Source organism: Hippopotamus amphibius, chromosome 16 (genome assembly GCF_030028045.1).
Source record: "Hippopotamus amphibius kiboko isolate mHipAmp2 chromosome 16, mHipAmp2.hap2, whole genome shotgun sequence".
Classification (NCBI taxonomy): Eukaryota; Metazoa; Chordata; class Mammalia; order Artiodactyla; family Hippopotamidae; genus Hippopotamus; species Hippopotamus amphibius.
In genome coordinates, this window is record NC_080201.1 from 14,298,341 (window position 1) to 14,313,080 (window position 14,740).

The 14,740-nt window shown below is 43.3% G+C and overlaps 1 protein-coding gene across 9 annotated transcripts in view; it reads right to left on the reverse strand.

Annotated features, from left to right (window-relative positions):
• ZNF19 (zinc finger protein 19) overlaps positions 1–14,740 on the reverse strand; it is a 57,775-nt gene that overhangs the window by 36,297 nt on the left and 6,738 nt on the right. For 5 of the 9 annotated variants that reach the window (XM_057711068.1, XM_057711059.1, XM_057711062.1 and 2 more), the window contains exons 3-4: positions 10,933–12,650; positions 5,757–5,946 (exon numbers count right to left, since the gene is read on the reverse strand). Coding sequence is in view for 1 of the 9 variants with exons in the window: in XM_057711067.1 (XP_057567050.1) it covers positions 5,757–5,785 (29 nt within the window). In the remaining 8 variants the exon portion in view is untranslated. Of the gene's footprint in view, positions 1–867; positions 907–5,756; positions 5,947–10,932; positions 12,651–13,462; positions 13,722–14,740 lie in introns of those variants that run through there. The other 4 variants (XM_057711065.1, XM_057711063.1, XM_057711061.1 and 1 more) reach the window with 3 other exon arrangements.

A 14,740-nucleotide genomic window follows, 5' to 3' on the forward strand; every position in this document is an offset into this window, starting at 1 on the left:
ACACTGACTTGTGTTTTCTTCATCCAACAAACATTTATCACATTTTTATTTCATTCGAGGCCAAGTGTGAGACACAGGAGATACATTGGAGCGAAAAACAAAGGTTTGATCTCTTCCATCTTGGAGCTTCGACTAAAGGAATCAAAGATTCTCATAATGAGCTTTAAGACCACAATCGTGATTAGTGCCAGGGAGAATTTATCCTAGATGGGGAAGCTTAAGAATAGGAATTAACTAGGTTAAAAGGAAAATCTTTCCAAAAGTAATAGCATATGCAAAAACCTATTCTCGAAATTAAAGCCCAAGAAGACTGCAGCAGAGCCAAGGGAAGTGTGCTGAAGACGAGGGTGAAGAAGTTGCAAGAGACCAAGTCCCGCAGGAGCTGTGCACGTCCAGGACTTGGCCTGCCACCTAAAAGCAACACACCGCAACTACTGGGTGAGGGGCAGGTGGAGGGAAATGAACGCACTGGAATAAGGGGCTTTCCATTAAACTGAACGCTCCCTGGGGGCGGGCCGCACAGCCGGCTCATTCGTAGCTGCATCCTGCGAACCTAGATAGTAACTAGCGTTTAGCTGCTCAGGAAGCAGCTGTTGGCCCAGGGAGCAGGGCAGGCTGTGGCTGTGCCGGGTTAAAGGGCGTTTCCTTCCCATCCACAACCTCCATTTCCCAAAGCGGCCGCAGCGGACTGGAGCGAAGACACCGAGGGCTGGCGGGACCCGCGCCCGGGCGCCGTCGCTCCCCGGACCCGGTGGCACCGCCCGACTCCCTCCACCGCGGCATCAGGGACCCGGGGGAGAGCCTTCTCCAGGGGTGAAAAGCATGTTCCCAGCACGTTGGCTGGGGCGACAAACCCCCAAAACTCACCTCAGGAAAGGCGCAATGCGCTGTGTGACCGGAAATGCGTCGCTACGGCGGCCGCAACGCCCAAACCTCCTGAGCTTCCTCTCTAGCAAACGAGAGCCTACCTCTCCATGGTCTCTGGCTTTCGTAGGTGCAGTGCCAGTTTTTAATTATGAACCTAGAATAGACAAAGCTAATCCTGGTGTTGTTGCAGAAATCGATCCCACGAGAAACCAAGCACCACACTCGGAGGGTTGGAGAACTCAGGTTTATTGGGCCAGCAGACCCAGATGAGCTAATGCTCCAAAATTCTGGGCCCTGTTCCAGGTGAATTCTCTCCCTATATATTGGCATTAATTGATTGGATACAGTTGGCATTAATTAATTGGCTACTCAGTTTCCATAGGTTACAGGTGATTACAGAGCTCCGGAGTTGCTAGGGGTTACATGCAAAGGGTTTTCAAACAAAGGTGAGCAGGGGCAGAACAGAACATTCCATACTTATTTGATCATCTTTTAGGTTCCAGTTGATTGTTAAAGTATTTTGTCCTCACTCTACTGCAGCAAGCAGGTTTTACAGAAGCAGAGCAGGCATAAAGCTATTCTCTAGCCATGTGTAAACTGCAGATTTGTCTCACCACCATCTCTACTCTTTCACTTTGTCCTGTTTCCAGTAATATGTGCAGATAATGCATAATTTAAAAGACCAGAAAAATATATAGTGAAAAGAAAGTCTGTCTCTGTTCTCTAGCTATCCAGTTTCCCCTCTCTGCAGTAGACGTGTATTCAAGCCTTTCAAAATCTGGGCCTAGCCTAGCATCCCACTCCTTTCCATCACGCAGGGCTTCAAGGAAGCTCAAATGCTCTCTGTTTTCAGTCTTCCTAGAGGACCCCCCAACACACACCCACACTTACGTGCTTATTAGTTCATTCTGTTCTTATTGCTTGGATGGCCTTCACGAAGCCCTCACTGGATCAGCATTGTGGCATGTTAATAGGTGCCTCTGCACAAGAACACACTGACCAGTCCCACGTCTCAGAGGCCCTCTCCTTTTGTCTGCATCCTTGCTTAACTCCACATTGCCGACTTCCCTTCTCTTCTGGAGAAGGAAACCAGCAGTACACAGAGAAGAACCCATGTACGTTCACGCGAGATCGTGTGGCAGGTGGGCGGCGGGGGAGAACTTTGTTGCGTCCGCTCGCCACCTGTCTAGTCGCTGGGCGAGCGTGGCATCAACGTGCGTGTCCGCCGCCTCTTCTTTCTTTCTCTGGCTTTCTTGCACTTGCTAGGACTCCCATTAAGATGTTGAATAGTAGTGGGAAGAGCCAACATACCTGCCTTGTTGCCAATCTTAGAGGGAAGGCCTTCTCTCTCTCACTATTAAGTATATTTTCAGCGGCAAGGAGATAATCACATCAAATATAGTCAATATAGGCACTGCAACAAAACATTTAGTTTAACTTTACTTTTTTTTGTCTGCCAAGGCAAAAATGACCGTGCTGAAACTTAAGTTCCACTATAACCTCATCAATTGTAATGTGACGTGAAAACATCTGTGATTTCTATTGCTGACAAAGTTGCAAGGCATTGTTGATACTATTGTAATTTTTGCCAACATATAATTGAACGAAATGCTAAGTTTCAGCTAGAGATTAGCTTACACTGATGAGGCAAACCTGGAGTTCATACACAGCTAGAAAACAGCTTTATGCCTGCTCTGCTTCTGTAAAACCTGCTTGCTGCAGTAGAGTGAGGACAAAATATTTTATCAACTGGAACCTAAAAGATCATCAGATAAGTATGGAATGTTCTGTTCCTGCCCCTGCTGCCTTTGTTTGAAAACCCTTTGCATGTAACCCCTAGCAACTCCGGAGCTCTGTAATTACCTGTAACCTATGGAAACTTAGCCAATCAATTAATGCCAACTGTATCCAATCAATAATGGCAACTGTAGCCAACCAATTAATGCTAACTGTAGCTATGTGTTTTAACCTATATAAGGAGAGAGTTCACCTGGAACAGGACCCAGAATTTGGAGTGTTAGCTCATCTGGGTCCACTAGCTTAATAAACCTGAGTTCTCCAACCCTCCGAGTGTGGTGCTTGGTTTCTCGTGGGATCGATTTCTGCAACAATGAGAGTAAGATGAGTACAAAGGAAACAAGAGCAGCATGTAAGAAGAGGTTGGGTAGTAATGGTGTAAGCCTTGTAAGGCTAGCAGTGGGGCCACAGCTGGACAAGGTGGACTAAGGTTAGAGGGCTGTGTAACCTCTAGAGCAGGGAAGAGGTCCTGCGAGGACTACAAAATGGCTTGGAGTAGAGACAGGAGACAGGGAAGGCAATTTGTTAGGAAACTGCAGGCCCAAGGTTGCAATGGTAGTAACAGTGGAAATGGGAAGAGGTAAATAGAATCAATTTCAATCTTCATTAAAGCAAGGCCTCCCGGACTACTCTACCATCTCCCTTCAATAAAGGCGCTTACCTGTATTATTCATTTGACTTTTACTACCTAGGAATGTATGGAACCTTGTCTGTACCAGATAAATGTTATTCACAGAGCTTAGCTATTTTAACTTATAAACAGCAAAAAGAAAAAAAAAGAAATAAAAGGCATAGAGATTGGAAATAAAGAAACAAAACTTATTATTTGCAGAGGACATGATTGTCTACCTAAAAAAATCCCAAAGAATCTACAAAACTCCTAGAACTAACAAGTGAGTTTAGCAAGGTTGAAACAGGAGGGAAGGGAGCAGGGCACAACGTTTAAAAGAATGACAGCCATTGAGGATACAACTTGAACTGGTTAGACCCAACTAGGTCCGGACTTCCCTGGAGGTCCAGTGGTTAAGACTCTGTGCCCCCATTGCAGGGGGCACGGGTTTAAGCCCTGGTCGGGGAACTAAGATCCCGCATGCCTCACAGTGCAGGCAAAAAACAAACAACTAGGTCCAAGATAGCAGAGGATTCAACTTCCAGTAGACCTTGAGCCTCATAATACACTTGTAATACATTACCATATGCTAATAACACACCCACAGACACCATGACTGTTCCAAGGCTAACCATAAAAGGCCAAAAAGTGGTCAGTGGCCCAACTCCTGGAAATCCCCACCCCTTTCTCCAAGAGAGTTGAAATAATCCTCCCACTCGTCATCCTATGAAATTACCCAGCCCATAAAAACTAACCACCCCATATTTCAGGGCCTCTTGCCTGCTGAGATGGCCCACACTCTCTCTGAGGAGTATTTCTCTCAATAAATCTACTTTGTACCTATCACTTTGCCTCTTGCTGAATTCCTTCTGTGCTGAGACATAAAGAACCTAACCTTCAGTGGGTCCTGAGACCAGGTGTGTGATTTTTATTAAAAGACAGTGGGTTTGAGCTTCCTAGGTGGCGCAGTGGTTAAGAATCCGCCTGCCAATGCAGGGGACATGGGTTCAATCCCTGGTCCAGGAAGATCCCATGTGCCTCAGAGCAACTAAGCCCATGCACCACAACTATTGAGCCTGCATTTTAGAGCCTGTGAGCCACAACTGTTGAGCCCGTGTGCCGCAACTACTGAAGCCCACGCACCTTAGAGCCTATGCTCTGCAACAGGAGAAGCCACGGCAATGAGCCCATGCACCACAAAGAAGAATAGCCCCCGCTCACTGCAACTAGAGAAAAGCCCGTGTGCAGCAATGAAGACCCAAAACAGCCAATTAAAAAAAAAAAAAAGACAGTGGGTTCAAGTCCCAATCTGAGCTGTGTGGTTTCAAGGTCTCAGTGTTAAAGGTACAAAAAGATCAACTGTTGGAAACCAAAGTTTCCAGCAATAAAATTTCCTACAACTTTAATAAATTTTTAAAAATAGTACCACTTACAACAGCATAAAAAAACAGACATAAGTCTAACAAAATATGTACAAGATATTCATGCTCAAACCTATAAAATGACAAAAGAGATGAATGAATATCTAAGATATTGTGTTCATCAATTGAAAAACTCAATATTATTAAGATGTCAATTATCCCCCAAATTGCTCTATATATTCAAAGCAATCCAATCAACATCCTGGCAAGACCTTTTGTAGAAATCAAAAAGCTGATTCAATTGCGTGTCAGTCATTTAATAGAGCTGAAAAAAAGCAGTGAAGAAAGGAGGGATTTTTCAATAAATTATGCTGGAACATTTGGATATCCCAATAGAAAAATAAGATTCTTACTTCATACCACCACTAAAATAAATTCCAGGTGGATGAAAAATCTAATTGCAACAAATCTACATCTTCGATGAGAAAGTATGGGCAGTATGATTTCTACAGATGTCCTTTATCCTGTCTGCCCCCACATCTGATGCCTGAACCCTGTAATGCATACCTCAACATGGGGCTGTTCAAGCTACACTCCAGCACTCCCAGTAGATGGACATGATGCCTTCAGATGCATCTCACATGGCCTCCCTGTACATGTTTGTACCCATTAGCCACCTACCTTACCATAATGCCCAGTGGCACTGATTACCTCTTCATGTCCTGTGTTGTCTCCTATGACTGCCCCTCCTTCCCTTCTGCAAGCCAAGGAGAGAGGCCTCAGGAGAAATCAAACCTCCTAACACCTTGATTTTGAACTTCCAGCCTCCGGAACGGTGAGAAAATAAATTTCTGTTGTTTAAGCCTCACAGTCTGTGGTATTTGTTATGGTAGCACATGCAAAATACTTTAGACATATAAAGTTAAGACATTTTGTAGTGTCAGAGGCTGCTAGCTGCCTACACAAACATCCATTTGTCCCTCTTATTTAGTAACAGAAAACTGAATTAAGGGTTGGCACCTTGCCTCTCAGCCAAGGACATTTCTTGCCAGCCTTGTAAATCTGTGGCTCTCCCTGGACTAAGTTCTGCACAATGAAGTGAAAGTGTTTTCAGTACTTACAGAATATTTCCTTGAAAGGAAGGTGACATGTTCTTCTTCCTTTCCTCTATCCTGCATCCTAGAATGGCTGGAGTTCTAGCTGTTGCTTTAGACCTTGAGGAGATTGCCACATCTAATGGCTAGCAGTGTGGTGAACTGGAAGGAGCCAGGATTCCTACTGACAGTGTGCAGCTGCCTATTTCCAGATCTCCTAAAAAAAAAAAAAAAAAGGTCAACTCCAGTCTTATTTTAAGCTCTATTATTCTGGATTTTCAGTTATATACACTTGAACCTAACCAAGCCTGATCCAAAGACAGTAAGTCAGTTGGAGGGAGCCTCCAGCAGTGGTACCTAGGTCACATATCGCGGATAATCTGCTAGATACTCAAGTTCCAGGAAGATGGAACTACTCTGGTGCCTCAGAGATGAAAGGCACCTCGGGGGTCCAGCTCTCTGGCTCAGGTACTTACTATAAAGATACTATTTTCAAATACTTGCAGCAACAAAAATGCCAAGGCCATGCAGCCACACTAAGCCTTAGTGGGGAATCTAGGAACCAGCTCCTCTGCCTCCTAGAGCTGTAATTTTCAACTTCCACATGCTACCTACCTTACAAGAGCAGTTCTGAGAGACTGTCAAACACACTGTACTAGATATGCCTCACTGTTCTATGTCAACCCACTCCCCATCCTCCTTTCTCCAAAGCCAAGATACAGCCTCCCTTTGCCTTCACCTGGTCCCCAGTGTCTTCCACCCACAGAGAGCCTACCAAAGTCACCTCAAATGTGTCTTTTCTGTCACTGAGAGATCTTGCATCCAGCCTTTAGGGCATTACTGTGTGACAGTTAGAGCATGGGCTCTGAAGCCAGACTACCTGGGTTTGAATCTCCACTCATCCATTTACTGGCTGTATCTTTGGGCAACCTACTTAACCTCTCTGTTCCTCACTTTCCTAATTGAAACAAGATAACAGTATCTACTTCAAAGGCTGTTGGGAGGTTTGAGTTAATGCATTGTGGGGTACCTAGCAGAGATAAGTGCCACAAAATGTTACTGGTTATTAGCATTTATTAAAGAATAGCTATGGCAAATTAAAGACTAGTATTGTGTTGCAGAAGCAACAACAGGAACTAACAAACCTCAACTCAAGCGACTTCAACCATTTCTTTGTCTGAATCACTTTCATTTCTGCAGAATGAAAAATCCACAAAGAGTAAATGCTGGACAGGGTGTGGGGAAAAGGGAACTCTCTAGCACTGTTGTTGGGAATGTAAATTGATACAGCCACTATGGAGAACAGTATGGAGGTTCCTTGCAAAACTAAAAATAGAGTTACCATATGACCCAGCAATCCCATTGTTGGGCATATACCCAGAGAACACCATAATTCAAAAAGACACATGCACTCCAATGTTCACTGCAGCACTATTTACAATAGCCAGGACATGGAAGGAACCTAAATGTCCATCAACAGATGAATGGATAAAGAAGATGTGGTACACACATACAATGGAATATTACTCAGCTGTAAAAAGCAATGAAACTGGGACATTTGTAGAGACATGGATGGACCTAGAGACTGTCATACAGAGTGAAGTGAGTCAGAAAGAGAAAAACAAATATTGTATATTAACACATATATGTGGACTATAGAAAAATGGTACAAATCAACCGGTTTGCAAGGCAGAAACAGAGACACAGATGTAGAGAATAAACATATGGACACCAAAGGGGAAAGCGGGGAGGTTTGGGGGGGGAACGAATTGGGAGACTGGGATACCAAATTGTACACTCTAAATATATGCAGTTTATTGTAAAAAATAAACAAATAAAAAGTAAAAAAAAAAAAAAAGTCCACTACTAAAAATGATTCCCTCCCACCCCCGGCAGGGGGTAGACTGCCTTCAAGTAAAGAGGAAGTGGTGAAGTCATCTTCTCAGGACCAGATTTCAGACAACAGGTTAAGTCTGGAATTGAAAACTGCCATAGTAGATGACAGTACAAGGTGGCATGGGAAGTAACAAGGCACAGGTTGACAGGCATCCAAAGAAGAGAACGTGCTCCTTATTTTTACAAAAACATATCCTCAGTATCTCTTTAGACCAGTGGAAACAATTTTGATTATCATGACTCTGGGAAGGGGAGAACATTACAAATAGTATCTAGTGGGTAGAGGCCAGTGGGTAAGTTAAACATCCTACAACTCACAGCATGGTTCCAACAAAAAATTATCAGGTCCCAAATGTCAACAGTGCTGAGTTGAAATTCTGAGTAAAATCCTGCATCAGACTGAACCAAGGCCATTTCCTTGTGTATAAAAGCCCTCTAATCAGATCAAAGGTCAGGCCAGACATGCTCTTCTAGGCATTACAATGATGATATTAAGCTTTTGCATTCAAATATATGAGTACTAAAAACTTTTCCTATAGGTTTTGTAGATGAAACTTAGGAATGACAAGGGGCATATTTGAAAATATTTTTTAAAATAAGAAAAATAACTTGGGTACAATGCTTAGCTAATGACTTATAAATGTCAGAAGGAAATTATAAATTACCGACATTGATTCAAGAAGAAACAGACAACGTAATTGATCAATGCCAGAGAAGGAATTATTGAAGTAGCGCAAGTTCTACTCTGTTCTACACTACCTCCAACAAAAGCAACTGGTCCAGGCAGCTTTATAGGTGCATTTTTTTCAAATTCCCAAAGAACAGATCATTGCTAGGCTTTTGAAACTGTTCCAGAGCACAGGGAAAGAATAGTCTCCTAACTATTTTTAGCAATGTGGTATAATTCAGTTCCGAAATCTTGACAAAGACGGAAAAAAAATTACAGGCTACTCACACTTATGAATATAGATGCTAATATCCTAAACATATTAACATAATCCAGCAGCATTTAAAGAAATTTACAACACTATATCCAACTAAGATTATGAGAACATAAGTATGACTCAATATTAGGAAAAACGTTAATATAATTAACTATAAAAATAGGTCAAAAAAGAAACATCTTTAACAATCTAAAGTAAGATAGGGACTTCCTAGGTGGCGCAGTGGGTAAGAATCTGCCTGCCAATGCAGGGGACACGGGTTCGATCCCTACCCAAGGAAGATCCCACATGCCGGGGAGCAACTAAGCCCGTGTGCCACAACTATTGAGCCTGCGCTCTAGAGCCCGTGAGCCGCAACTACTGAGCCCATGTGCCGCAACTACTGAAGCCCACGTGCCTGGAGCCCATGCTCTGCAACAAGAGAGGCCACTGCAATGAAAAACCTGTGCACCACAAGGAAGGGTAGCCCCCACTCGCTGCAACTAGAGAAAGCCCATGTGCAGCAACAAAGACCCAACACAGCCAATAAAATAAATAAATAAATAAATTTATTTAAAAAAATAATAGAAAGTTAAAAAAAATAAAGTAAGATAAAATTCGGCATCCACTTCTACTAGAAACTGAGTAGAAAATTCTTTTAAAAAAGGTTTTCTAATTAATACATTCATCTTCCCTAGAGAATATTCAATAGAGATTTCATTTTATAATAACTTGAAATTTTCATTAAAGTGCTTAAATTGCTGTAACTTCCAAACATTTGGGATGCCTGAATGTTGACCTGGTTTAACTGAGGATTAAAAGGCTCTCCCACATTCACAACACTTGAGTGGTTGCCTATGTGTGAACCATCAGAATCATAGCTACATCTTTTCCAATACATCACTCACATGAAAGGTTTCTTCAGAATGTGGACTCAAGGAAGTCAAATCAAGTTTATGTTACTCTGAAGGCTTTGAAACATATGAGACACTGAAATGGCTCAATAACAATAAGGATTCTGTTACAAGTGAAAGAAATCTCAACTCAAAACTACTTAAGCAAAAAATTTAACATTTTGATTCATGTCAGTGAAACATTCAGAGGTAAGTTTAGTTCTCTCCATCTCTGTCATCTGCAGGGCTGGCTTTCTTCTCAGCCTTCATGTGGGTCAAGGCTAACATCCATGTCCAGCAGAAAAGAATGTCTCTTTCTGGTAGGTTTTGCACAAAGGGTCCATTCTGATTGGTGTGAGGTGATACCTCATTGTGGCTTTGACCTGCATTTCTCTAATGATTAGTGATGTTGAGCATCTTTTCATGTGCCTCTTGGCTATCCGTATGTCTTCTTTGGAGAATGCCTATTTAGGTCTTCCGCCCATTTGTGGATTGGGTTATTTGCTTTTTTGGTATTAAGCTGCATGAGATGCTTGTATATTTTGGAGATTAATCCTTTGTCCGTTGCTTCATTGGCAAGTATTTTCTCCCATTCTGAGGGTTGCCTTCTTGTCTTATGGTTTCTTTCACTGTGCAAAAGCTTTTAAGTTTCATTAGGTCCCATTTGTTTATTCTTGATTTTATTTCCATGATTCTAGGAGATGGGTCAAAAAGGATCTTGCTTTGATGTATGTCATAGAGTGTTCTGCCTATGTTTTCCTCTAGGAGTTTTATAGTGTCTGGCCTTACATTTAGGTCTTTAATCCATTTGGAATTTATTTTTGTGTATGGTGTTAGGAAGTATTCTAATTTCATTCTCTTACATGTTGCTGTCCAATTTTCCCAGCATCACTTATTGAAGAGGCTGTCTTTTTTCCATTGTATAGTCTTGCCTCCTTTGTCAAAGATAAGGTGCCCATATATGCTTGGGTTTACCACTGAGTTCTCTATTCTGTTCCATTTCTGCCTTTCTATTTTTGTGCCAGTACCATACTGTCTTGATCACTGTGGCCTTGTAATATAGCCTGAAGTCAGGAAGCCTAATTCCACCAACTCCATCTTTCCTTCTCAAGATTGCTTTGGCTATTCGGGGTCTTTTGCATTTCCATACAAATCGTAAGATTTCTTTTTCTAGTTCTGTGAAAAATGCCGTTGGTAATTTGATAGGGATTGCACTGAATCTGTAAATTGTTTTGGGTAGTACAGTCAATTTCACATACTTGATCTTCTAAATGGGAATTACTCTAACCCTTCCTTCTGCTGTGCTCCCACAGCCCACTGCCTATAAACCTACATATCCTCTCTTTTAGTTCTTTAAAAGTCTCTATAACGGGTATCCTCCAAAGCTTCTTAAAGCAGTGCCATTTTGGCTCATGCCAAGTGCTCAAAAATTTGCAAACTATATATCTGACAAAGGATCAAGGTTGTTGGTCTGATACCTGCCTTGCTTACCTTTACAGACATCTTTGGTCCCCACTGCAGGTGGATCACCCTGTGCCTCCAGGCCCCAAGGCAAATCCCCTCCTTTCAAAAGTGAGACCAGGGCAAGTCTGAAAACTGGGTATCCTGAAAAGGGGAGAGAAAACAGGGCTGGAGGGGAGTCTCACATTAGTGTTCCTAAGGCACCTTGTAGCTTGTGTCTGCTGTCAAGAGAAGGGAACTCCAAAGCAGCTCAGTAAGGACAAGGCCCACACAAGTGGGGTGCAGTGTGGGGAAGCCCAAGGAGATTCTGATCAAGAGGAAACTGAGCACTTGTGACCTCCTCCTAAAAGGTCACTTTAAGTTTGTTAGCAAGATCCTATGTGACACACACAAGCACAGGGAAGGAATGATGGAAGGCTTCCTTAGACCACTGGGCAAGTTGAAGGAAGCTGAGAACTACAACAATAAATACTTCTTTTGCACTGTGACCTGCACTGAGCATCTTATGATGGGAAGTGTTCTCGCCATAACAGCTGCACTTTCATTAGACCCTTCTCCCTCTCTCCATGCCTGACATACTCTGGGGCTGGGGGATTGGAAGTTTTTGCCCCTGGAAATATACAGGTTATGAGATTCATGCTGTGATTCACCCCTACCCCTGTCCTATGAGTCTGATTCCTAAAGGCAAAGTGGCCCTACCTAGGGACATCAAGTTCCCATAACTCTTCAGCATCCCTCTCCTGTAGGGCCTCCTATGCAGGGGACAGGCCATCCAACTCCCTCTGAGTGAAATACACAGCCACATCCTCGAAGGCCACCACCTCCTAAAATAAAAGGTTCCTGCTGCCCTAGAGCCAGAGTGTGGGGCACAGCCCTGAGAGAGGGAACGGTGACAACAGGTGGGAAATGAAGAAAGGGTGATAGAGCATCGACATGAGGGCTAATGAATGGCTACACCAATGACCATCAAATCTGAAACTCCCTTCACCATCAGGGCAGCTTCTACTTGCACACAAGATTTACTATTACAAGTGGCCATGTCACTTTATAGAAAAATTGGAACAAAGGAAGTCTTTCATAAATTCACCCTCCTGAAGCAAACCCTCCTCTTTTGCAATGTGCCCTCCCAGTCTTTCAGACTCTCCACAAGATGATTGCCCTCTGACTAGCCTTCTCACTGGTAACATGTCAGGACATACCTGCTGCCTGTCCCCACTTCACTGATCAAGGGCCTGGCCAACCCATCCTGCTCCTGCACTTACAGTGAGCCCTGCTTTTTTTCCACAGCTGCAAGTCTACCCCAATCCTCACACCCACCTATCGAGAACAGTCATGGTTTGTCCAAATAGGCCTCTGTCTGCAACACATCTGATGCTTGAACTCTGTTGTGCCACCCATCCTCCCACCTAACAAAAGGGGGCTGTGAAGCCTCTGCTTGAGCCCCTCCAGCAGATTCCCTCTGAACAGCCTACTCAGCTCTGGGTGGTCTTCCCAGGAGAAGGTGCCTCCTGACTCTAATGGCTGCTAGGTAGCTCCTCTAGCCATCTCTCTTTACACCTCTCACATAAACTGTCCTCTGCCAACCGAACCTGCCAGCAGCCCAACTCTCCCTTCCCGTATGGTGCCACGATCTGGTCCGCCGGTCTCCTTGGTGCCTTCCCTGTGTGGTGATGATCCGCCCATCTCCTCACTCCAAGGTCTGTCGTGGTTCTGGCAGCACCACGTGGCTAACTCAGACGCCCTAGCAACTGTAAAGAAAAAAAAATTGTTGCCAGCCAGCCCAGCTCTGCAAGGATCAAGCCATCAGTCACTGCAGTTGCCCACCCACAGCGTGCCCTAGGGGAATTCAGGATGCAGGAAAACAGGAAGCATTCTGTGCTTTGGATACAACCCCCTAGTTAGTTAAGGTACACAGCCAAGGAAAATTTTCAATGACTGCAAATTCTTGAATCTTCCCATACAAAGAAAAGCACTAATATCATTAACTTAAGATGTCTGTTCTTTGTGCTTAGCAATAATCTTTTGATGTTTGACACATTTCGGTTTTTTTTTCCTCCCCCGTGGCAAAAAATTCGTTCGTATCCTGGCTTCTCCCTCTTCTCTTCAGAACAGTTTCTCAGAGCGAGAGGCTGTCTCCTGGGCTACAGTCCTCAGTAAGACACTGAATAAACTCAACTTACAGCTCTTATGTTGTGCTTTTTTTCTTTTAAGTTGACACAGCCTTCACCCCAGTTATGTTCCTGACACATGTGAGCCACAATCCAGTTCTGAACTCATCGCCCTTCCTAAACTGGCCCCCTGGCTCCTCCATATTCATACAAACTGCTCACTACATGAGAAACAAACGGTGAGAAACAAATGCTCAAACATGATGTTGCTTGATTTGGACCCCCTGTCTCAGTGACAGTTCGTAGCACCACTTTCAGCCTGGTCTACACTAGAAACCTGGGAATCCCTCTTAGCCATCTCCCTACTCACTGCTCAGTTCTGACACACAATCAGTATTCAAATCCTGCCAATTTTATCTCCCAGGTATTTCCCAGATCCATCACCTACTCACCATCATTAGTCACCATATAATTTTTCCATTCCTCAGCAACTGTCCTGTGGACCACTGAAACAGTCCCAAACTCCACTCATCCTCCAAGTCCTTCTGTCTAGCACATGGAATGAGCTTTATAAAATGCCAACCTGACCTCAATGCTGTGGGTTAAAACACGTAAATGGGTCACCACACAGCAGCAAACTTAAGCCCAAGATCCTCACTCTCAGCTCTACAGGCAACAAATGTCAGAAGATTAGAGACAAAGGAAATAGTGATACCCAGCAGGGCCCTGTGGGGCTCCTGGGCACAAAAGTCTTTCTGTGTTCCCCATTTCCTGATTGCAGGAAATAGGCTTCATTCAGCTTCCATGACCTTCCCTGAGTTCCAACTAGCAGGTTCAAAGAGTTGCTAATTAGGTGAGGGGATGCAGAGACAAAGGAAAAACAGTCGAAAGAATTTAGATTGAATGGACAAGGTGACAAAGGAGAGTGAAGAGTCAATAATGGCTCAGAAATCTAAAAATAGTGACCAGCTAACAATGAAAGATCAGAAAGAGAAATTAAGGACAATCCCATTCACCATTGCAACAAAAAGAGTAAAATACCTAGGAATAAACCTAACCAAGGAGGTAAAAGACCTGCACTCAGAAAACTATAAGACACTAATGAGAGAAATCAAAGAGGACACAAACAGATGGAGGGACATACCATGTTCTTGGATTGGAAGAATCAACATTGTGAAAATGAGTATACTACCCAAAGCAATTTACAGATTCAATGCAATCCCTATCAAATTACCAATGGCATTTTTCACAGAACTAGAACAAGAAATTTTACCATTTGTATGGAAACGCAAAAGACCCGGAATAGCCAAAGCAATCTTGAGAAGGAAAGACAGAGTTGGTGGAATCAGGCTTCCTGACTTCAGGCTATATTACAAGGCCACAGTGATCAAGACAGTATGGTACTGGCACAAAAACAGAAATATAGGATCAATGGAACAGGATAGAAAGCCCAGAGATAAACTATGGTCAGCTAATCTATGACAAAGGAGCCAAGGATATAAAACGGAGAAAAGGCAGCCTCTTCAATAAGTGGTGCTGGGAAAATTGGACAGCAACATGTAAAAGAATGAAATTAGAACACTTCTTAACACCATACACAAAAATAAACTCCAAATGGATTAAAGACCTAAATGTAAGGCCAGACACTATAAAACTGCTAGAGGAAAACATAGGAAGAACACTCTTCAACATAAATCACAGCAAGATCTTTTTTTTTTTTTGGCACACGG